Source organism: Cyprinodon variegatus, unplaced genomic scaffold (genome assembly GCF_000732505.1).
Source record: "Cyprinodon variegatus isolate N-32 unplaced genomic scaffold, C_variegatus-1.0 Scaffold42, whole genome shotgun sequence".
Lineage (NCBI taxonomy): Eukaryota > Metazoa > Chordata > Actinopteri > Cyprinodontiformes > Cyprinodontidae > Cyprinodon > Cyprinodon variegatus.
This window is the reverse complement of record NW_015150495.1, coordinates 1,907,864-1,933,404: the sequence shown is the minus strand read 5'-3', so window position 1 is coordinate 1,933,404 and position 25,541 is coordinate 1,907,864. Positions and strand designations below refer to the sequence as shown.

General features: G+C 38.5%; 2 protein-coding genes across 2 annotated transcripts in view; both read left to right on the top strand.

Annotated features, from left to right (window-relative positions):
* The first annotated feature begins 1,095 nt into the window (after window positions 1–1,095).
* On the top strand, window positions 1,096–13,099 carry LOC107081825 (annexin A13-like). Its single transcript, XM_015370138.1, has 11 exons — window positions 1,096–1,239; window positions 3,973–4,048; window positions 6,229–6,323; window positions 6,436–6,606; window positions 7,686–7,719; window positions 9,353–9,432; window positions 9,576–9,644; window positions 9,715–9,816; window positions 11,353–11,428; window positions 11,520–11,632; window positions 11,997–13,099. Exons 1-11 carry the CDS (start codon window positions 1,225–1,227, stop codon window positions 12,114–12,116), a joined length of 951 nt encoding a protein of 316 aa, XP_015225624.1. The 5' UTR covers window positions 1,096–1,224; the 3' UTR covers window positions 12,117–13,099.
* Window positions 13,100–20,100: 7,001 nt separating this feature from the next.
* LOC107081828 (toll-like receptor 13) overlaps window positions 20,101–25,541 on the top strand; it is a 12,071-nt gene continuing 6,630 nt past the window's right edge. Inside the window, exons 1-3 of the mRNA XM_015370142.1 lie at window positions 20,101–20,234; window positions 20,373–22,944; window positions 25,136–25,253. Coding sequence (XP_015225628.1) covers window positions 20,433–22,944; window positions 25,136–25,253 — 2,630 coding nt within the window. The 5' untranslated portion in view covers window positions 20,101–20,234; window positions 20,373–20,432. The remainder of the gene's footprint in view (window positions 20,235–20,372; window positions 22,945–25,135; window positions 25,254–25,541) is intronic.

Below are 25,541 nucleotides of genomic sequence, written 5' to 3'. Positions count from 1 at the left end.
GATGTCAGGCTCCAAACAAACGTGTTTGAGGTCCTAACAGGGGCCTGGGTGCTTTGTCAGCGTGACATTATAGTCTGCAGATTCTCAATACGTCCTTTGTTCTCTCCACAGATCCGGGTAAAAGGCTTCAGTGGGACCCCATTCCACCTCCCATAAACCAAGGAATGCATATTCAGTGTGAAACTGGAGCGCATTCTGAGAAATGGCTCCTCATTAATGAAGAGAAAGCTCCACGAAGACCTGGCTTATTAGTTCATTCAATAAAAAATAAATAGAAAAAACACAATTAAATGCCTGTTTTTACCAGGGATTACTTCATAGTCAATGACAAAATGCAAGCAGAGGTGGGTAGAAAATCCAAAGATTTTACTCTCGTAAAAATTATAATTTTTTGGTAATGGTAAAAAACATTTTCTTTACCCAGGTAAAATGAGATTAGCAGAGGAAGTTATGGCTCTATCATTTTTTTTCCATATATCTTATGCATACAAGGATTTTTCTGTAATTTGCATTCTTTAGCCTGCAGATAAGCCCCCCTCCAAAAAAAAAAAAAAAACACCTCTTCCTACTGTGTAAAGGTTATTGCACTTTTGAAGGGTTACAGAAATAATGTTAATATATGATACAACAGGGACAGAAATTTGACATTTCCTCCTCAAAGCAACAGCAAATTTATAATTGTGTTTGCTCCCAAAATAATGTTAGAAAATTGACTGATTACGATAGATAAAAAAATGAATTTGATCTTAAACTTGATTGATCTTAAAGGCAAATTAATTAAAATCAGGTTTACAATATTTGGTGCAGCTGATCTGATGTGATTAAATATTAGATATATCACTAATGGGTGGTTACTGTGGTTCCATACTCTATCGACTTTATTATTATTATGAATTAGAATTAAACTTATTTGTTTTGGTGCAAAAACAAGATATTTTGGATTTGGATTGCTTTCATGATATCATTGTTGTTTAAATATGAAAAAATACATAGTAGAAAATGCAACTATTGTGGAAAAAAAAAAAAGGTCATGCCCACTGGTCGCCGTACAGTTCCGGGTAAAAAACGTCAGAGGGCAACGTAACAACTGTCCGCGGTGACGTCACGCTCCGGCTCCCTCTGCTTTAGGGCACTTTGGACTGAAGAGGTGGACGAGTTCTCCCGAAAATCCCACGACGCGGACCGCTTCATTCCCTTTACAGCAGCCGGATAAAACGCAGGAAAATGGGCAACTGTCAAGTAGGCGCTTTTTATTCTCTTTTACTCTCTGAAAATGTTCCTATTTATCTCAGTTTTAATCTAAAATAAACGTTCACTCCTCAGCTTTTTTTCTTTTGGTACGTAACCTAGAGTGAGGGAGCTGATGTTAATGTAGAGAATGTGTATGTTACGTTTTTTACGTTAAGTGCCCCGTCGCCCTGAGTGAGAAAAGAGGCATTTTCAGATTTAAAAGGACAGATTTGTCTTTAAGAATGAAACGTATCGAGCAACGCAGAGGAAATGGCCACTCCTCTGCGCAAAGCTTCAGGCACCGTTAGATGAGTCTGGGACAGTTTGAGTTTATCCTCCATTTCTAGACGTTTCTTCAAAAATATCTGTTAAAAATAAATACTGCACGTGCTATGACGCTATTATATAACATACAGGTGGTTAAATGTTGATAATTACCATATAAATCTTTATTTTGTGTATGTATAGTATTTATATATATCTGTTATTATGAAACTTAAACTTACTATGAGTTTTAAAATCATACTACGAAAGAGGATTAGGGCCACTGAAAAGATTTTAAAAAAGTTAACTGATTTTTACATTTTATTTCAGTGTAATATGAAAAAAAAACTCAGAATTCTCACTTTAATCTTAGAATTCAGACTTTTTTCTTAGAATTCTGACTTTTTTCCCCATATATTAATTTGAAATAAAATTTAAAAATCAGTTAAATTTTTTAATGTCAGACTTCTGATATTAAAGTCTTAATTCAGACTTTTTTCTCAGAATTCTGACTTTAATTTCAGAATTCCGACTTTAATCTCAGAATCCTGACTTTTTCCCCATATTAAACTGAAATAAAATGTAAAAATCAGTTAACTATTTATTATTTTTTCATTGGCCCTATTCCTCTTCTGTATCAAACAAAGGCGGTTCTAGACCCATTTATCAGTGGAGCCAGGTTGGGTCAGTCTTCTTTTTTTAAAAGGGACACAGAGCAAAAGAGTATAATTATAGTTCACTAATTAATGTATAATGTGAGCCTAAAACCCTCTTAGGCTCTAGAAAAATAGATCTATCAGATAAAGATTGTGATCTTATCTCAATACATCTGAAGCTATTATCAATTAAACCTTTAAATGAAACCTTTAAAAAAAACCAAAAACATAAAATACATTAATTACAGGTTGTATGTTAATGTACAGTCATATGAAACTGGTTTGCTGTTGTGCCTTGAGTAGAGGGGCTAAAACAGGGGCCAGGACCAGTTCTACTGGGGCCCCTGTTGGCTCCTGTCTAGAACCATCCATGGAATAGTATATGTTGGTAATAATGTTTTACTTTTAGAGCAATGAATGATGAATATAAACCATAATAGTCATGACATGTGAAGTAATGATAATGTTAAATTGTCAAATTCAGGACAGTTATGAGAAATAAAGTTATAACTCAAGAATGAAAATATGAAATAGTATTATGCTGTTGTAATCAGGAAAAATATCCAACAGACAAAAAGTCATGATTAGCAGGAGAAAGGACATCCATCTTCTGTTTATCTGTCTGGGTCACAGCGGCCTGGTCCCTATCTCCAGCAGTCTATGAGCTGATAGACGCAGATCACTCTGGACTGGTTGCTAGTCCATCACAGGGCAAAAATTGAATTACCAAAATCAAGCTAACAGTCATGATTGTTGGACTTTGAGGCAGCCAGAGTACCAGGAAAGAACCCATGCATGCACAGGGAGAACATTTAAACTGCATGCAGAAACCTAGACCAAGATTTGAACTCAGGACCCTCTTGTTGCAACAATTCTACAAACTATGTCACAATGCAGCCCAGAGAAAATTAGTCACATTTATCAAATACAGTTAAGCTTTGGAGAACGTTTTTGGATAGTCAGTTAGAATCATAATATAGAATATCACAATTATTGAGAATCTAATTAATAATTTTGTCACTTTTAACCATCATTTAGATTATTAAAAGTGACAAAATTATATCCAATAAGTTTAAAATAAGTGCATATTGGTAACTGAGTTATTACTGGTGAAAAGTGCGATGAAAGCAGAGTTCCAGGAAATCACCTTTTCCTCATAGAGCAACATTTAAAAGCAGCCTTTAGAGTTAAAATTAACATAATAATATAAATACATGTGTTTAAATTTGACCAAAATAATAATTGTATCGTTGTTCATCTTTTTATATATTTTTTTCCACTCGAATTCTCCATTTTCTTCCTCTGCCCCCAAGCCACTGTGGTGTACTTTTCTCTATGCTTTCCTATTACGTTTTTTAATTTACAGCACTTTGAGTTGTCCTGCTACTAAGCGTGTGATATAAATCAACTCTCCTTACCCTGCCAAACTGAAAATTAAGTATTGATTAAAAATATCCCCTTATGAGATATCAGTTTTCATTTTTACAAACCTTATTAATTATTAAATCTTTTTTTTTTTTTTTTTTAAAGCTAAAGTTTCATCCTCTATTTTCAGTTTGGAGGAAAAAAAGGAAACCCTTCAGCTTTTCTGTCTGCAGCCTTTAATTTGAAAAGCTCTTTGCCCCTGGTTGGCCTTTAAACTGCCTTTGTCACCTAGTGAGGTTTGGTTTAGGACTTTTGAACCTGATTTCCTCAAAGCAGAGCCTTAAACAAACCCCTCCTTCATCCAGCTGATTCATTCAGTCATAGATCTCTGCTTATCTGATGATTACCTTGATACAATCAGCATCTGTTGCATAACATCCTTATCATCTTCCTGCAGCCCACAGTTTTTCCCTATGAGGATTTCGACGTGGTGGCAGACATCAAGGCCATCCGGAAAGCCTGCAAAGGGTTGGGTAGGTTGGAGATATTAGAAACGTTACTCTGAGAGATACTTTCTCACATTCTGCTCCGTCACACAAACCTCAGCAGTGCTGCATCCCGCAGATGGGAGATTCTGTTCACAGGACAACTACTTCACAAAAGCATAGTTTTAATTGAAAGACGGCAAGAAGAAAATCATTAAAGGTAGAAAAGGAATAAGCTGCATAGATTTTATGGAAAGATGTTTTAGTCAGTGAGACCAAACCTTACAGAGACTTCCTGTGAAATTTACTACATTGCTGAAAAGTAAGACTACACATCATCCAGAACAGAAATCATCCTCACAGTGAAACATGGTGGTGGCAGAATCATGCTGTGAAGATTCCCTTTCTTTAACGGGCCCTGGAACACTCGTTTTGGTTAATAGTTGGAGCTTAAATGTATAGTGGAGGATTTTCCCTAATTTTTGAAAAGGAACGCCCTCTCCGCTTTAAACAAAAAAAGCACATGCACAAACCTGTACCTGCTTGCGACACGGAACGCCTATCAAACGTGTGCGAGAGCATTCACGAGCCCATTTCTCCTCATTTACACTCTGTTTAAAAGTTGATGTTTTCATCGCTCATACAAGCTTACTTTCCAAAAGAAGATTTGCAAATTTTCCACTATGTCAGCCTCACCACCTGTAAGGGAAAATGTATTTACGGCAAGCAAACGTGTGAAAAAATATGCGTAAAGCCAATTGTAATACAGATATTGTGAATGCAAATATGTCTGTGTCTCTGTAGCTAAAAGCATCTTTATAGCTCAATTTAGCATGCTACAGTCCAATAAACAAGCTTTTGTGTTTTATTTTTGCCTGTGAATTTAGAGCTTTCAAGAGGAAAGTCTTTTTGGATCTTATATGGACTTCTTTTAGGGTACGCCATCGCGTTAAAGATTCTCCCAAAAACCCTCCGGTCTTGTTTTCTCACCTCTGCGGCCTTTCTTTTCTTCTCATACACGTTGTAGACACTCTTTCTTTTATGACCCTCTGCCATTTTCAAAGAACCACAGTGAGAAAGGTGATTTTCAATGATTGGCTGAAACCGTAGCTCACCACAGATATACGCCTGAAAGTGCGCCTGCGCAGAAAAATATAGCTAACGGGACGAACGCATAGGACTGCCTTACGTAAACATATCTCCAGAATGATTGACAATTAGGAGGACCACTTAAAGAGATGATCCACCCGGAAAAAGGACATCCCCCCAACACCTTTAATGCAGGTTTTTCCTGGAACGATTGGACTGAGGTGGATTTTAACTGTCCAGCAGGAGAACAGAGCTAAACGTGCAGCCAGAGCCACAGTAGAATGCTTTAAATAAACGTAGGTATTAGAACGGCCCAATCAAAAGTCTTGGATTTCAAACTGACAAAGGATCCGTGACAACAATTAGAGATGTAGTCACAGGCGCCCCCTGTGAGCATAACTAGCCCTGTGGGATGGTTATACTCCCACAGCAGTGTGTCGTAGTGAGGTTGTCGGAGATATTTTAGATTTATGCCCAATTTTGAATCGTGGTCTACGTTATGTTATTCCACGCCACAACGCAACAGGGACAATCACAAACTAGCTGTGGGTCTAGATACGGCTAAGGCGGTGAGGATGTGGGGGCAAGAGCGGGGATCCAGGCGGAAAAAGGCTCCCAGCGTTCTCACGCACCTCGCTCTACTAGCTGGTCCGTTTTCACGCGTTGTTTTCCACAATGGCGGACATACAAACAAAGCAAGCCGGTAAGGGTACCAAACAGGAGATACCCATGAGTAGAGCGGCTCTAGAGTTAACCAATCAGAGGTCTCCTGTCTGTGGCACTGTCTGCGGTCACCTACAATTTGGGAGAGGTGCAGCAGAGTGTCTGCAGAAGTGGCGGGGGCATATTCGCGTTCACTGCAACACACAAGCAGACAACCTGGTTTCTGAGTATAAATCAGCCTTTAACCAGTAGATTTATTTATTCCCCACAAGGCCTGCAGCTGTAACTGCTGAAGATGAATTTCTGTACAATGTTAACCTAAAAGGGCTGCATTCAAACGCACGCCGCAATGCAGGGTTTAATATTCTCAAAAGAAATGGAAATAAACCCTTCACCTCACCAATGTGCACTACTTGGTCTGTAATATAAAATGGAAACTAAACAACTGTTTTGTTTTTTTTTTAATCTTTTTGCAGGAACCGATGAGCAGGCCATCATCGACATCCTGGCAAACCGCAGCTCAGCCCAGCGTCAGGAAATCAAAGCGGCCTATTTTGAAAAATATGACGACGTGAGTGCCGCCCTGTGTTGTTCCACAGCCTGCCTTAAATAGACAAAGACAATCCACCTGGTTTCTCTGTATTTCCTCAAAGTGAAGGATGGTTTTTGTTTTTGTGTGGCAGGAACTGGTCGATGTGTTGAAGAAAGAACTCTCGGGGAACTTTGAGAATGCCATCCTTGCCATGCTGGACCCGCCAATCGTCTACGCCGTGAAGGAGCTCAGGAAGGCCATGAAAGGACCAGGAACTGATGAGGACATCCTGGTGGAAATCCTCTGCACCGCCACCAACGCTGTAAGTTACCAGGTCTAATTTCACAACAAACCCTTGTCAAGATGGATGATTTATCAGGCAGAATTGTTTTAAACATTTTCTGCCTTCATTGTGTCCCATTTTGCTCAAGTAGAAATCTATAGAATAAGAGCCCACCTTTAATTTTGTTTCCTTTGTTTCCTCATCAATCATTTTCCCCACTTGACTTAGATAGATGCAGAGGTTTTCTTTAAAATGAAAGTTGGTTCAGCTTTTGTTTGTCCGGACATTTTGAGAGTTATTGCAACAGTTTGAATAGAATAATCATCATTGATTCAGTAAAACTGAGCTCACTCTCCTCCCATTCTGCAATAGAGAGCACGATCAGGTAAGTTTCCCTCCTCTCTTTTCGTCAGTTCAGGAGAAATTCCAGATTTCTTTCTACCATCTGTTTTTTTTAAACCTTTCTCCTGACTGATACTTTGGTGAGAAGCAGATTATTTGGATCCCTTTTCAACCTCTCTGCAAACTCTTGGATGACCACAGCCAAGAGGTGCAGATCAGGAGAATGAAACATGAACAGCTGAGTTGTATTTCTGGTTCATCAGATTTACCCTAATTAATATCAAATGTCAGCTGAAGAAGGTTCAATACTGTAATTACATCAACAGATCCTTTAATAAACCTATAAACATTTCCACAGTTACAGTAGCAGCCATTGAAAATGGCCCTTCCCAGTCAAAAGGCAGCCGGATGGCAGCCCACTTCCCTGCAACACCCAGAAGAATCACCTCCAACTTCCAGCCACTGGAATGACCCCCATGCATTACAGGGTCTGACCAGGAGATCAGCCAAGGGCCCATCAAGGAAAGCGGGGACATTTTTAATGGCTACTACTGTATACAACCATGTTATTACTGGTGTAGTTTTTGGGTGGCATTGTATTTCCCCTTCTACGAGATTTATTTATTTATTCTTGTTAGACTTTGAAGGATATATTACATTTTTTAAGGTGGAACCTGCATTTTGACAGCTGATTTTGAACCTATAAGAACTGCAGTATTTAATGCCTGCAGGATAATACTTTGTGGAGCTGATCAGTTGTTCTTTACTGCCAACAGGACGTCGCCATGTTTAAGGAATGCTACTTTCAGGGTAAGTTTTGCTTTCATATAAGTCACCATAATGATTTAATGCAGGTCAGGATTTCCAGTGACTGTATTGTGAGTTTAAAGAGGAAATGAGCTGGAGCGACTGATTTTGGCTGATCCTTAGCCTATTGTTGGGTTATACTCTGTTTATTCAAGGCCCATTCGGCTCCAGCTTCCCCTCTGACGATAAAAAAAATAAAAAACTTGATTGCTGTTTAGGCTGAAGAAATAGCCTTTTTTGGAGGGGTTGGGACAGAAAGTTACTTGTTTATAGAAGTCATCTAATGATAAGGTGCAAAGCATCAACATCCCATAGCAGCCAGATAATTATAAGGATTTGCTTTGAAGAGCCTCTATTGCTCCATAGTCTCTCACTGTTCTCTTTTATTTCACAAAATGATAGAAGTTCCTCCTGAAACACTAGAAACTATATAATGAATGAAAATATTTGTCATTAATGATTAAGCTTTGCATGTTTATTATAGGTTTTAATACTTAGTGTTAGTTATGAGCCCTGCTTGGCCTGATTTCCTTTTTACTGGTCCAGGTGACTTCATTCTTCATGTCTAATGCTTCTTGGGATACTTTTGTGTTTCAAACCTCTCTGTTCTCTTTTTCATAAATGTCCGTTCTGAGTCAGATCTTCTTTATGTTGGAATTTTGGTTGAAATCAACCAATTTCTTCATTTTTCATTTAATCGTAAATTGGTCTTTGGTATAAATTCAAGTCTTAAACCCACAAAGGAGATTTCTGTAGCCACATCTGACCTGTGATGGTGATTTAAACTTATTGCTTGTCCTGCTAATGAACAGTAATACTAGATTAGATTGGAAACTCAGGTCCACGTCATGTAGTGTGACTTCATGCGCCATTTAATGACAGAGCGGACTACCCTGTGTTTTAAACAATCTTTAGTTCTTAAATTATAGGTTAGCGTAGCTAGCATTACCAAAACAGCATTCTTCCTCTGTATTTCCTAAACAATGCAGATCAATTCCTTATCCCAGAATTTATTTAAAGGATGCTAACATTTTTAAATGTGTCCCTTGACTTAAAATCTGAAAGCTCAAACGGGAAAAAAATGTAATAGCTTTAACTGTTCTATCTGATAAAAGGCTTTTTCATTCTCTGGAGAAACCACAGACATGTCCTGATATGTTGCAGGAAGTACTATCTGACTTTTACGCTTCCTCAGACCCAATTGGTGTTTATTTAACACCTCACTGATGCTAGAAATAGCTAAGTCTGAGTCTTCTGTCCTTAGTAACAGCGTCTACACCAAGGAGGGTTGTAACTATAATCCAGCAACAGTTTGGCCTGGTGTCCACTGATGCAAGAAAGAGTTTCATTTTTGATGTTTTACAATAATCAACTTTTCTCACAAACTAAAGGTTTTTCTTATCTCTAAGCCAAAATCTTTATCAAAGTTACAGGAAATACAGTCTAAACAGTCATCCAAACAAAATATATTTTACTTTTGCATGGGTTTAGTTTCTAAATTAGAGCTGGTTATGAATTATCTAAAAAAAAAAAAAAAACATCAGGAAAACTTAATGACATAAAATACTACGTGTGTTTTTTAAGTGTTTATGTAACTCCTAGTGAAACCGTCAACTGTGTTTTGATATGTTTTTAGTGCATGAGCGCGATCTGGAGGCGGACATAGAGAGCGACACCAGCGGGGACGTTAGAAACCTTCTCATGGCTCTGCTGCAGGTAACTGCATGTAACTTAAATCCTTCCATCTGCCCTAGCAGTGAAAGTGAGCTCCCGCTGCCTGGGCCCCATCGTAACACACACACTGGCTCCTGTCCAGACACCCTCTGATTACTCTAACTGCAGAGCTCCTCTTCTTACAGGGAAACAGAGACGAAAGTTACGAGGTGGACGAGGAGCTGGCGGAACAAGATGCCACCGCCCTGTTCGAGGTGCTGCTTTCAACCTTTATGCTAACAGTTTTAACCCAGGTCAGCTCTAATAACCACTTGTCTTATGCAGGCCGGTGAAGGGTGCTTTGGAACGGATGAATCCACCTTCAGCTACGTCCTGGCCACCAGGAACTATCTGCAGCTTCAGGCCACCTTCAAGATATACGAGCAGGTGCTGGCAGCTGCAGGAACACGTCACAGATTATAAATGAGTTGCAGCGTCTCTTCCGTTAACCCATCAGTTCATTACTTCTTTTTGTGAAGGGTGTTCATAAATCCCTAAATATATCTTTTTATACAGTAGCAGAAGCTCTCCCTAATGACACCAAAAAAACCAAGCGGTCAACGTGTTGATTTGATTAAATCGCTGGTTGCAGAAATTCTTGCACCTGGTTTAACCAGCAGGACAACATAAAGACTTTATATCAGAAATTCCCTTTTATGCTCACCAGATTTTTAATTGAACTTTACCCTGGATTTCCTGGAAAGTCAGGGTACCCATGGCCTTTTTTAAGAGAATCAAACCCACAGGATGACAGCCTCAACCGTACTTTACAGTTGGCATTAGAGGCAGAAGTTTCTGCTTAGCTAGACCCACATACATTACTTTAAGTCCAAAACCTATATACTGATTTTAGTTGAACAAAGCACACTGCTTCAAATGTGTGTTTAAATTTTAACAGCTCGGTTATAATTCCAGTAACGTTTATCATGTTTGTGACTGGAGACAGCTCACACCTTTTTTTACTGGTGTGCCTTCTAAATAGCCTGTTACCCTCTAGATGGCATTTAAATGTTGTTAGGGAGACTTGCTAACATCAAGATGCCAAACTTTGCTTTCATATCCCCCAAAAATAGCTTTTATAGATTTTATTTTGCCTTCCTTACCATCCACCTCCCTGTGTGATTCTTGCATTCGCTATAAATTTAAGAAAATTAATGAGAGAAACTTTTCTTTTTGTATCCATAACTTATTTATCATCTTATCTAAATTAACTAATTTATTAACGTATCTAAAGATTAGCTAAATTAAAATTACATTTAGATACTCTTTGCTTTATTTAGAGAAGAGTAGCTTTGCTCTACTGAAAGGAAAGTCCAAGGCTGCATCCTAATTGCTTAAATAACTTTATTGAATCAAGACTGGATCCAGCATCCAAGAAGGCAGGCCATATTTATGAAATAGTAAACTTTGTTTGTGTGACCTCAATTATTTGGATTGTTTAATCAAATTAAATAAACTAGCTGTTGTATGTCAGCTAGTTTTTCAATGCAATGCGCAGTTGTTTGAGTGGTGAGAACATTAGCAAAGCAACAGTCTTCAGGCCAAAGAGGCACAGGGTGAAAGAAAGGCCAAGAGATCCCAACACTGGCATATTGTTCCTCTGTCTCACTTCATATTTACAGGAAGGAAAACCATCGATCGCTTTTATTAAATACATTCATTTGATTGAAATTTGTAGAGGTTAAAATATGTTAATCAGAAAAAACATTGTGTTTTTCCAACTAAATAGGTACACTTAGTGGGAGACTTTAAAATATATACCATAACTTTAACACAGGTAGGAATAATTGGGATCAACATTATTTATGTTACTTTTTTTTTTACCAAACTGACTGAATTTTACACTATTTTTAATGTGTTGAAGCATACTGTAAACAGAAAGAGACTCTTTTGGTTCTGACAGATACAGTTTTCCCCTCATAGCTCTCCGGAACTGAAATTCTGGATGCTATTGAAAGCGAGACGTCTGGAACACTGAAAAAATGTTATATTGCTCTTGGTAAGAAAGAAACATCAGGGTTTGAATATGAAAAAAGTTCAGCAAAAGGTAAACCCGGTGGTAAACTAAGAATTTCTTTATCGTCTTGCAGTCAGAGTGGCTAAAAACCCACAGCTCTACTTCGCCAGACGTCTGCACAAAGCCATGAAAGGAGCAGGAACAGATGAAGACACGCTGATTCGGATCATTGTGTGCCGCTCTGAGGTAAATACTCTGATGACCAGCAGGTGGAGCCAAAGCTTCAGAGATGAAAGAAAAATCCTCTTCTTATTTTGGCCCCACAGAATAACCCTGTTTGTTTAAATTACAAACAACCTTTTATTTGTTGGCAACAGGTCTATTGGTGCTTTCTTAAAACAAATCATGGATCAGTTGAAATTGTTTCACCAAATTAAAGGTTTAAATGATGATTTGTGATCCCTACTTTTAAAACTAATACTTTAATGTAAAATAACTTGGAAAATTAACTGGTAAATTGCCAAACCTCTTTAGAATGGCGAGGCTTTGCTGTTTTTAAATGGCAAAATGTAAAGGGAATAGAGATAATAACCCTCTGTTTTCTCAACAGTATGATTTGGAGACCATCAAAGACATGTACCTGGAGAAGTACGACGTGTCTCTGAAGGACGCCATCCGGGACGAGTGCAGTGGGGACTTCAAGCGCCTCCTGCTGGCCATTTGCCACTAGAGGCTGGAAATGTTTTCCACCTACCAGACTAAGTTTTCCCAGTCTGTTTAAGGCATTACAGGAGGAGCAGGAGGGTGCAGAGGTGATGGAGATCTTATCAATCCCTGCTAAATCCATAGTCCATGTTTCTGTTCATTTGTCCCATCAGTAAGTAGCACTCAATCTTATAAGAACCATTTCTCAGTCCAGAATTTTAGTCCTATGTCCTAACCTTTGTAACAAATCTAAGATTTCTGTGTGTTTGACATAGATTTAAAAAAAACACTAACAAAACAGAAGGGTTTATGCCTTGATCATTTTGTAGCCTCATTGTGACCCCTTCTAAAACATAATTACATCTAGAAACAACTCTGCTAAATCTCCCCCCTGCTTTTTCACCCTCCTCCCCTGAAAGAGCTGTTATGCTCCTCTGCTGCTACTACTTATGCAATCAGTCTATGAGGAACAAAGTTAGTGGTTTTAGGTGAAGGATTGTGAAGGTTTGGTTGGATAATGAAGGAGTTTAATGGAAGAAGTCACTGAAATGCTTCCCCAGATTTTGTGTTTTTAATGGTTGCTTGCTGAAAGAAATGACCATAATTTCCTCAAAGCTTCATTTTTATTTTCCACGCTAAACTACGGTGCCCTGACAAATCTGAGTATGCCTCACTGAATTACACCTGATTATATCATTGTTTTAGATTGTATTACTAACAGAGAAAAGTATTAATATATATAGATATAATGGCAGAGGTGATTGTTTTAGGCAGTCCAGAGGTTATATATAGAGGTTATGTACTATGTTTAGATAATCTGAACTTTTAACACCAGACGTTTTTTTTTTTATTGGTGTCTGTTTATGGCAGCTTAAAATTGTTAAACCAGTTTTTAACATTAATACACACTAAACATGTGAGATACTGATTACATAAACAATCTGTAGCCAAAGAATTTTAATCTAATAAAGCTTACTGTAGAGTCGTCCTGTCTGCGTTTATTTTCTTTGTCAGTCTAGATTTCTGTGGTTTGTATGCATATGTGTCTCTATGAATAAGATAATTAAAAAAATTTATTCAACTCTGTTTATTTATATAACGCCAATTCACAACACATCATCTCAAGGCAATTTACAATTCACCCAGATCATACAGTCAAACTGATTCAGGTTTTTTATCTAAGGAAAATCAGTTGATTGCATCGACTCATTGACTCAAAAGCAATCCCTCCACATCAAACATGCTTATAGCGACAGTTTTAACAGGAAGAAACATCCTGCAGATCCAGGCTCAGTAAGCGGCCATCTGCTGAGGACGACTGGAGTTCAAGGAGACCGAAGCAGAGATACAGAAAGAAGAAGAGATACAAAAGGCAGCTGTAAACCAGCCCCACTGGTGGCCCTGTGCAGGAAACAGCCAGGCAGACGAGCTTCGAGCCAGCTCCCACATCAGAGTACAAAGAGAGCACATCTAGCCAGTCACAGTCAGGGAAACAGGACTACACTGAAAAATAGGCTGAGCTGAAACATCTATACACAAAGGTGTTGATGGCAGCAGCACAGCTGATATTTCTCTCCAGGATGGTGTCACAGCCAAACAGGAGCAGGCCAGATGAAGCTACCATGAGACAAAGCAGAGAGAGCAGAACGTTAGAAATTGAACTAACTAATTCTGCAGAATGGGATAATCGACGCAGACTGAAGCGGAATGATGCAAAAGGGGTCCCTATGTCCTCCAGCATTCTAAGCCTATAGCAGCATAACTATAGGGATAGCTCAGGATAACCTGAGCCACTCTAACTATAAGCTTTATCAAAAAGGAAAGTTTTAAGCCTACCCTTAATTAAGATTAAAAAAGACTGATATTGGGGGTGTTTGTGTTAACTTTGATTAGCATTGCTTAGATCTTAAAAAAAGCCCTTTAAATTCATATTTTTTTATGAACGGGGATTTTCCAGTACTGCAGTAAGTAATGCAATTCTACCAGCAGATTGTGAATCTATTAATATTTAGAACTGTAAGTTATAGTTAAATAATATGTCATGCATACCAAGGATAACAGCAAGTCATAATTGTTAGTTTAATGATTAAAACTGACAATTTGCTCAATTAACAGACATTATTAACGGCTTAACTAGAGGTTTTGGACCGGCTGTTTAAATTTAAGATGTCTTTTCCATTATTATACTGTATGTCAGTAAATTAGTTTATAATTCTAGCAGATTTACTGATCATTAACCACAAGGAAAATATTTAGTTGATTAAACAGAAATATCATGTTTAATAAACCATGCAAACACTACAAGCTATTGAAATAGGCACAGAATACATGAAAGAATCAGTAAATATAAATAATTCAAATGATTTCTTGAGGTAGAGTCTTTGATAATATTCAGTTCATTAGTTCAGCTATTGTGATGCACTGGGGGGATGTCCATCAGATTAGCTATATAGATGATCTCTAACAAACACATTGGTAACAGTGGTAATGTACACTCACTGGCCACTTTATTAGGTACACCTGTCCAACTGCTCGTTAACACTTAATTTCTAAGCAGCCAATCACATGGCGGCAACTCAGTGCATTTAGGCATGTAGACATGGTCAAGACAATCTCCTGCAGTTCAAACCGAGCATCAGTATGGGGAAGAAAGGTGATTTGAGTAACTTTGAACGTGGCATGATTGTTGGTGCCAGAAGGGCTTGTCTGAGTATTTCAGAAACTGCTGATCTACTGGGATTTTCACGCACAACCATCTCTAGGGTTTACAGAGAATGGTCCGAAAAAGAAAAAACATCCAGTGAGCGGCAGTTCTGTGGGCGGAAATGCCTTGTTGATGCCAGAGGTCAGAGGAGAATAGCCAGACTGGTTCGAGCTGATAGAAGGGCAACAGTGACTCAAATAACCACCCGTTACAACCAAGGCGGGCAGAAGAGCATCTCTGAACGCACAGTACGTCGAACTTTGAGGCAGATGGGCTACAGCAGCAGAAGACCACACCGGGTGCCACTCCTTTCAGCTAAGAACAGGAAACTGAGGCTACAATTTGCACAAGCTCATGGAAATTGGACAATAGAAGATTGGAAAAACGTTGCCTGGTCTGATGAGTCTCGATTTCTGCTGCGACATTCGGATGGTAGGGTCAGAATTTGGCATCTACAACATGAAAGCATGGATCCATCCTGCCTTGTATCAACGGTTCAGGCTGGTGGTGGTGGTATCATGGTGTGGGGAATATTTTCTTGGCACTCTTTGGGCCCCTTGGTACCAATTGAGCATCGTTGCAATGCCACAGCCTACCTGAGTATTGTTGCTGACCATGTCCATCCCTTTATGACCACAATGTACCCAACTTCTGATGGCTACTTTCAGCAGGATAATGCGCCATGTCATAAAGCTGGAATCATCTCAGACTGGTTTCTTGAACATGACAATGAGTTCACTGTACTCAAATGGCCTCCACAGTCACCAGATCTCAATCCAATAGAGCATCTTTGGGATGTGGTGGAATGGGAGATTTGCATCATGGATGTGCAGCCGACAAATCTGCGGCAACTGTGTGATGCCATCATGTCAATATGGACCAAACTCCCTGAGGAATGGTTCCAGCACCTTGTTGAATCTATGCCACGAAGAATTGAGGCAGTTCTGAAGGCAAAAGGGGGTCCAACCCGTTACTAGCATGGGGTACCTAATAAAGTGGCCAGTGAGTGTATTTTCAGAGCTATGTTGGCAAAAGAGACAATGAAATCATACAGAGTGGTTAAAGGTTTTCTATCTAAGGAAACTCAGCTGATTGCATGCAGTCATCAAAAATAAATTCCGGATGAGTCTCGAGTTACAGTATACAGTACAATCCCTTGCATGTGTCATTGGCTGTGCAACAATCCCTGCATGCATCCATTGACAGTGGAGAGCAGAAGCACAGAAGTCCACACAAAACATCACAAAAGATTACACAATTTACAGTTCATGGCACCTTTTTTCACTTGTCTACCTTCAAATTCACATGAGTCAGATAATGTGAATGGTGTGTATATAGCTCAGTTTATTATTAAGCTTTAACCCCTTTTTTCCTTTCAACTAAATCATTATTCTCCTCCTTTTTTACTACTAGCTCTATGGAATAGACATTGGCTATGTCCGAATGTCTGCCCTAATCACTCTATAATGGTTATGCCATTTTAAATAAGTGCCCAAATGTCTAATGGATGAAAAAGTAGTGGACTCGAAATTTCCCACAATGCACCTGGAAAAGCAGTGATCATCTATAGGCTGTCCAAATATCTGCCCTAACCACTAAATCCCTCAATTACTATACTGAGCGGGGACTATATAGTGGACTTTATAGTGAACTCAGGTAACTGACCGTTCGGACAGATAATTACTACTTTTCGCTCCCCGTTTGTCACGTAACTCCGCCTCCATTGCACTGTGCCTGTGCCATCTTTCTTATTAGTACATATTGACATTGGTCCGCTGTAACAACAAATCCCATAATGCTTTGTGAGGAGAGCTCTCCTCACAAAGGAGACCATGGATGACTACCTGCTCGTGACCATGGATGACCACTACTTTTCACAGTGCATTGTGGGAAATTTCTAAAACTACTTTTTCATCCACTAAATGATCAGACACTCATTTAAAATGGCGTAACCACTATATACTGCCCTATATAGTGGTTAGAGCAGACTTCCTCACACGGACATTGTTTCCTTTTTTTTCGAAGTACTCTGCTCTTCGTTCAGGATCAGCATACCTCCACTCACTGTAAAGAAGCTGCTTCCCAGTTAATTAATCTAACAATACAACTTTTTTTTCTTTTATGAAAGAAAAAAAAACTAAATAAACACCATAAAAAAATGTATCCACATGTCTAGAGTCACTGCTACTGTTGATTGTCACTGGTGCAACACTAGTGACAGCTTTAAAGAAAATCCATTTAACAAATTGGTCTCTACCTAAGCATGAAATCACATGTTCTTCTGTTATAATCTAGTTAATAAATTATGTAAATTAATTAATTAACTATTAAAATAAAACTATTTTGATAAAACCGTAATCAATCATCAATTTATGTAGACATTAGTACTTGTAAATATCAATTTTATGCAGAATGATTATTGATAAAAGTTAGTAAGTAATGACAATGGAAAAGATGTTTACCCCAAACTCAAACCTAAAATATTTTTTTTCCCTTTTCCTTTTTTTTTTTTTTTTTTATTTTTTTTTTTTTTTGCATATTTTTGTCTTTTTTTTCGCCGGGTGTGTGGGAGTGTATTTTTTTTTTTTTTTTAGAATATGTGTGTTTTTTTTTTTTTTTTTGTTTTGGCAGTGATTTTTTTTCCCTTTCGGCCACCCTTCAGTGTACATTGGTTATTGCCTGCCCACCCTTATAAAGAATTTCTGGCTACGCCTCTGTATAGAACTAAAGATACAATGCAGCAACACCTTATAAAATAATAATAATTTAACTTTATAGATCTCAAATTGGCGACATTTATCTCTGCATTTAACCCATCCCCTTGGGGAGCAGTGGGCTGCCATTGTCCAGCGCCCGTGGGGAGCAGTGTGGGGTCAAAGTGTTTTGCTCAGGGATCCAGAGGGGAGGCTGTGGGGATCAAATCGGGTACTTGCAACCTTCCCACAGCACAATTGCACTGCTCTTACCACTAGGCCAACACTCCCCTTGATACCTGATCACTGAAGTATATACGGTATCAATCAATACGAAATGCATAAAGTGGTAATTGAAGATAAAAATTGGTGAGTATGTTAGTAACCAGATCCAAGCTCCTGTAGCTGTTTGTTCCTTCCTCTTTTCTGATATTTGGTATGTACTGTACTGAAAACTATGCTTTGCTTAACCATCTGCATCAAACAGGCTTTTAGTCAACATGAAATACCACCGCAAGCTTTATATAAGAAAATAAAACTACAATAAATTCTCCTTTATATTAAAAATACCCAACAATTTCTAAGGAGGATATGTCTACCACCATGGTATTTACAGCAGCCGAGTGGATATGTGATGTCACATTATGTAAAAACTGGACTTAAACTGGAAGCGCTACAAATGTTTGTGCATGTGTGTGTGGGTGGCCATGATCTTTCAACATCTTGGGTACATTTTCCCAAAAATATACTACATTTGGGGGGAATAACTTTATTTATGGGGACCAAAATCTGGTCGTCATGAGGAAACGTTCCCTTCTTGGGATGAGGGAAAGGTTCAGGATTAAGGTGTGAATTGAGCTAAGGTTTGGTTTAGAGTTAGATATCTGTTGGTATTGGTTAGGCTTAGGGTAAGGGTTAGGGTTAGAAATAATTGGCAAATTAATATGTCATGATGAGCTTTAAGGATCTGACCCACATGCAGAAACACATTCAGAGGCCAGGTTTATTGTGGTTCACAAAACACAGACTGAGAGATATACAGCTGGGTAACACTGTTGGACCTCTGCGGACTGGTGAACCGGAACAAGAAACTCTGAAAGGGAGATCACAATGATCAGTTCAGGGACCATAGAAAAAATGACTGAGGTTGTGAATTTGCTGGAGAGGCACTCACGCTTGAGGAACTCTTGGTTAATCTTTGGATCCAGTTTGTGTGGTCTTATCCAGAGAGGAAGAACTCGTTGGAGGGTGGACAGGCAGGCTAACGTTGGGTCCAGTGGAGCAATGGAGCGGACTGCCACCGGGTTTTCCTGAAGAGGACTTGAACGGATCATGTGGAGGTCTCCCCTTGCTCAATTGTGACTCAGTTTATCCTTCCAGGGGGGTAGAAGGTCCAGGTTTATCCAGTGGATCAGGAAGGCTTCCTGCCGGAGAACAAAGACAAAGCAAGCTTAGACTCAGAGAGACAAGGCTAAAGGTTTGACTCAGCTAATCTCAGTTTGGCTAGAGTACCCAATACTGGCAAACACTCTGGCGTCGAGGTAGTGACAGCCCGCTGCTCAAATACTCCTCTGGTGATGACCCAACAAGCCGCAGGTGTGCGAGGAGGCCCAAACGAGGACAGGGCACCATCTAGTGGTGGAAAAAAAAACACAAAAACAACCCACACAAACTGGATTCCTAACAGAATAGTCAGTGGAAAGTTCTCATAAGGATAGTGTGGCATAACATGGGGTTGTGTGTATTTGTGTCAATTCAGGCATGTATCTTATTAAAACATGCTTATACTGACAGCAGACGGAAGACATTGAGATTACAATTGTTGTCTCCCAACTCTGTGGTATGAACATATAATTAACTGATTACATTTAACTTACTGTTGTATGAACACAACAGTAAGTTACATGTCAGAATTCATTTTCATAGGATAGTGATAGCTCTAAAATAGGTAAAATCGCATTTATTATTATTATTTATTTGCTTTATTGGCTTTATTCGCCACATCAAAATCTGAATCGCCAATTTCTCCTGTCTTCACAATTTCCTCTGTGCATTCAGGGAAACCAGACATATAACATTGTCTTTCACTTTTGTAAAAACATTGAGTATATGCTTTTTACATTAAAACAGAGCAATAAATTTTAGTTTTATCAACTTTTTAATATATTTATATTTAGGATGACTCAACTGACAACAAAACAATGCAGAAGTCAAGTTTTTTTTTTTTTTGTTCGGTGCCCAAATACAGTGAATGGAACATAGTCTGACACTGAAACAGAACAGTAATCACAGGAACAGGCCTAATATAGAATGCAACAAATAGAACGGAAGGTGTTATGTGCTAGTTCTGTATTCTGTTGAAGTTGATTTAAAAACAGACCTGAAATGCAAAGCCAACTAAAAACAGAAAACTGGTCATTTAAATTTCACTGAAAGCAGTATTATTTAAACAGCCTATTACATCTACTCTCACAAATATCTAATGTCTTTTGAAAATCCCAACATTATTATTTTTAATAAGAAACAGCTATACATTTCTGAAGGCAACTTTCACTTCCTAAGAGATTCACAGAAAACCAGCTAAGCTGCAGGAAGATGGTCTGCCCCTAATCTTAGCCAGTGTTTGTCATCTTCACTTAGTGTGCAAGAACACACGCAATATTAGCTTTTACAGAACAGAACTTTACCACAGATGAGGAGGCATACCCTTTTGTGAAGATCACACATTTGTACCCATTTCTAAAAAGTAAGTATTAATTTATTTTCTTTCGTTTCTTAAAAACGTTCTGACATATTCAGCATTCCTAATTCCCAATATTGAATAGCATTTATGGAAATCTTCTAGAAATATTGTAAACGTGCACATTTTCTACTGCATTTTCAGGCCTCCTGGATACAGATACACAAAGGTTGTTTTCAAATAGGATTTGACAAAGATTATAAAATGGGATCCAATGACAAAACAAGACCAAAAGGACAATTGAGATTTTGCAAGCTCAACATGTTCTTTCTCTTGATGTTCATGATCTATTTCCCTGTTCCTGTGAGTGGATTTTCCCTGCAAAGTTGCACAGTGAGCATCAATACAGCCGTATGTGTAAAGAAGAGACTGACTGCAATACCTAAGGATGTTCCTCCAACAGTAACTGGCTTTGACCTATCTGTAAACAGGCTGACGAGAATACAACAGTCAGATTTTCCACCATTACCTCTTCTGCTTTTTATGGATCTGAATCGTAACAAAATTTCGGAAATAGACCCCGGTGCTTTTCGTACGCTGACTTCCCTCCGACGGTTAAATCTCAACAACAACAAAGTTATTAAACTGGGGGAAAGAGTTTTTGATGGATTGAACAACCTCACTGTGTTAAGAATTAATTATAACCAGATTAAAGTGCTATCATCCACATCTTTTCAGTCGCTGACAAAATTAGAAGTTTTGGATATTTCTCACAACAAACTGCAGAAGAGTGCAGATCTGGAGCTAATATTGCATCATATGCCACAGCTGCAAGAGTTGGTGCTAAGAGGAAATAGTTTAAAAGCTTTTAATTCCTGGGAAATTACTAACCGCTCACTTGCTCTTCACATTCTTGACTTGACTCTTAATCCGCTGAAGGACTTTAAGGTTACTTCTGATATCTTCCAAAACCTCACCCGCCTGAAGCTTGGCAATCCTAAAGGCAACGAACAAACAATATGGGATGTGAAAAACCACACTTTCCTGAGCAGAGTGTCCAATCTTGATATCAGTGGGCTCATTATGACTCTTGATGATATGAAATCATTACTTGAAGCAGTAACTAGCTCACTAACTTCTCTACGGATGAACAGCATGAAATTAAATCATAGCCAACTCATCAACATGTCTTGCTCCCTCCCGACAATGTTCATATTGCAGTTTCAATTCAATAAGCTTAAGAATAAAATTGATTCTTATTTCTTTAAATCCTGCGTTCATCTGACTGAGTTAGATTTAGCAAATAATTATATAGAACATATCCCAGAAAATGCCTTTATGACTCTGAAAGATTTAAAGGTTTTGATTCTAAGCAACAACAAGCTTTCATCAGTTCCAAATGCAACAAGAACTCTACAAAATCTTATAGAGCTCGATCTCAGCAGCAACAACATCGGTTCGGTCACTTGTATGGATTTCTCCAATAATGTGAAGCTAAAGGAGCTAGCTCTGAAGAATAACTCAATCCAAACTCTGAGTGACTGCGTTTTCAAGAATTTGCTACAACTCCAAGTTCTCCGATTACAATCCAATCAGTTAATACAACTAAATAAAGCTTTTGAAAAAAATCTCCCCAACCTTAAACGTCTATATTTGAATGGAAACAAACTCAAAAAAATTTCAGCAAAGGAATTTGCAGGCTTGCGTTCTCTCCAGAATCTAACATTACATCAAAATCAAATAAAGGACCTTGTTGAAGACAGCTTTGTTGGACTCACAAATCTCACTGATATTAACTTGCAGACAAATTGCCTCACCATGAAGGCCTTAAAGACAGGTGCCTTCAATGCTCTTATTAATCTTAGAAGTTTAGATCTAACTTCTAATCATATTAAATTTGAGCCACTGTCGCATCCTCCATTTTCTAATCTGTCCCGTTTAGAGAGGTTGTTCTTTATGGGCCAACATCTTAATGGGAATCAACATCTTAGCATCAACTCTCTCCAAGGTTTAAACAACCTGTTATATTTTAATGCCAGAAAAAATCATCTTACTAACCTTGATAACGACACGTTTACATACACTCCGAAGTTAGAGTATCTTGACATTGGCTCAAATGACTTGAAGACCCTTTCTTCACAGCTGTTTGCCCCAATTAAAAACCTTAAAAACCTCTATATACACCGAACAGCTCTGCATTCATTAGATTTCTTTATAGAGGCCAACCTGACTAAGCTGGAGTTCCTTGAGGGAAGACACAACCAGTACTCAGTAATCACTGAGAAAGTAATCAAGTCCCTTCCATCTCTTTTGTTTGTAGACTTTACATATATTAGTTTCTCTTGTGACTGTGATAATGTCTGGTTTATAAATTGGACCAGAGCTAACAAACAAACACAGGTCAACGATGCATATAACTATTCTTGCAACTATCCAGATAACTTCAAAGGCAAAAAACTTTTGGACTTTGACATCACATCCTGCTTGCCGGACAAGGGTTTTATCCATTTTGCGTCCACAACGGGCGTCATTCTTTTTTTTTTGGTCATCTCCTTCACTTACCATTTTATGAGGTCTCACCTTTACTATGCCTACCACCTCATCTGGGCTTGGCTTTTTGACTCAAGGTATAAGAATAAGCAAGCTTCTCATCGGTACGATGCCTTTATATCCTACAACTCCAATGATGAGCCTTGGGTGATTGAACAGCTGTTACCCCGGCTGGAGGGAGAGCAGGGCTGGAGGTTATGTCTGCACCATCGAGACTTTGAACCAGGTAAGAGCATCCTCTCATTAGATTCTTCAGTAGAAAGCTTTTAAATTTGCATAAACCTTTTTATTTGTATTTTAACTACTATAAAGGAGAGAGTTTTGTTTTTGTCCACTCGGTTCATATTTGAAAATACTTCATTTGGCAAGTAAGTGTACCAAAAATGTTTAACTATTATTACTTTGCTAAGTGCTATTACAGCTGCATGGTATGTTTTTGAAGCATCCTCTGTTACCATTTGGTATTTTGGTAACTGAGATAACTGGTGGTGTTACAACATGGGCCCCTTGCTCCTGTTTTAGTCCCAGATCCTTGCAAACTGAATCGTTTACCTGCGCACTGCTGGTCTTTATTTGAATTTAATAGTTCCAAACCAGATCATTACTTCACTTTGTAATGAGCAGAAAACAAAAGTAAATGGCATGTACTTATATAGCGCCTTTATTCAAGTCAGGAGACTTGACCAAAGCGCTTTACACTACATTCATTCACCCATTCACGCACACACTCACGGTGGCAAGCTACATTGTAGCCACAGCTGCCCTGGGGCTCACTGACAGAAGCGGGGCTGCTGTACACTGGCACCACCAGGCCCTCTGACCACCATCAGTAGACAATGCAGGTGAAGTGTCTTGCCAAAGGGCACAACGACACTGAAAGTCGGAGTCGGGGCTTGAACCGTCAATCCTTCGATTTCAGGGCAAACTCCTACATCTAATGCCACTGTCGCCCTCAAAAGGCCCAAAATTCAACCAGGGCGTTTTAACAATTTATTGAAACGGGACCCCAACGGGTTGGGAGGGATTCACAGTCTGGAACCAGAACTTCTGAAAGGAGATTGAACAGTTGAGTGACCAGACAGACACAGAGGGAGATTTCTAAAATGTTCAGTTCTGGCTCACTAACCTTCTCGGTATTTGTGAACTGTCAGGTGTATTAATGATGAATATGACCAGTACTAATGCCAGGAGTCACAACAAATCTCTTCCTGTGTATTAGCGTAATATGATTGGAGTACCAATTAATCCTGAAAGCATTACTGTGCTTGACTGCAGAACTAGAATGGGGATCTAGTCAAAGATCTTAATCTGGCCACCTCTGTAGAGATGGGAGAATCCATTACTTTGGCACAGGTGTGAAAAATTTAGGCAAAGAACCTAAAGTTTTCAGAGGTGGCATTTCTTGAATTTGACACTTTTTATTTGTTAAAAAGAACCAAATACAAAGACATACGATACAAAAATTTAGAAAGAGGAAAACTAAAATAAGAAAGGACTGGTGTAATACAAAAAACATTGGAACTGAAAATTAGAAAAACAGAAATTAAATTATGCAAATCTAAATGCAAGGAGAAATACCACCTAAAAGAACAAGCAAGGTTTACAATTTAATTATGCCTTTTATGTGAAATGGCTTTATACTGTTTCACAAATTTAATAGCACTTTCTGTTAATACTCTGTTTTTAAGGGGACACTTTTACACATTGATAAACCTGAAGTGTCGACTTCAGTTGCAGACTCATTTTGTTCTTTTGTCAAACAAGCTTTAGAGTCATCACCAAACTATTCTTGTAAACAACATCACATCCTCTTTTTAGCTCCGGGTAAAGAATATGTGGTTTCCTCCTTTTTTTTTTTTTTTTTGCCGAAGCAAAAAATAAGAAGCTTGAGCGTTTTGCACTTCAAGACCTGTGTAGGGTGTTCAGATCTCTTGCCAAAACAGGAATAAGATAAGGTCTGACATCCTCTTTTGATTAGATTTTCTTAACACATTGTTCAAGATGTAGTGTTTCTGCGACCAAAGTTTCAACTGATCCACCCAGCTTCTCCTTTTTTTCTCACTACAGCTTTGTAGACCAGATGTCCATCTATTAGCTTCAGGTTTTTCATGGTGGACCTTAACAGCATTTTTGCTTTTACTGTATGATCATAAACCATCACACATATCTTGTTATTGTTTTGTCACAAATCGCAGGCTGGATATGATGCCACTGGAAATTGTTTCATCAACATCACTGACAATTATTCAAGCAAACAATTGTGATCTTTATAGTCTTGTTTATATACATTTGGTATAATTCCCCAGTCTAAAGAGTGGAAAATGGTTTTGCACAATCGCTGCAAAATCGCTGGCGGTCTGGAAGTAGTCATGATGCAGCATTTAAATCCTCTGTGGTTTTGTTGTTCTTTTCTGCAGGGAGGTCCATTATAGACAACATCACAGATGCTATCTATAGCAGTAGGAAGACCATCTGTGTGATCAGCCAGAGATACCTCAGGAGTGAGTGGTGCTCCAGAGAGGTCCAGACAGCCAGGTAATATCGATGGTGAAACACTAATTTACTGTAATTGTCTTTACCCCCCTTACAGATTTCTTCTTATTTTGCATTTTTGTAAAGACAATAGGATTCATTATATTGAAATATGAGATTAGGACTCCTTATTGGATGATTTAAGGAGTCATAACCTGTATTACATGAAATAATATAATGTTTCAGGCTCAAAAAGTGAATTCAATAATATGTTTATGCATTTAACAGACTCCTTTATCCAAAGTGTGTTAAAAATTAAGTAGGCATTAGCATGAAGGATTTTGCCTAAGG

Bases quoted from the DNA above. Each gene is read 5' to 3' on its own strand.
- LOC107081825 (XM_015370138.1), top strand. The intron at 6,324-6,435 runs GTGAGTGCCGCC...TTTGTGTGGCAG, and splicing joins ATTTTGAAAAATATGACGAC to GAACTGGTCGATGTGTTGAA. The intron at 7,720-9,352 runs GTAAGTTTTGCT...ATATGTTTTTAG, and splicing joins TAAGGAATGCTACTTTCAGG to TGCATGAGCGCGATCTGGAG.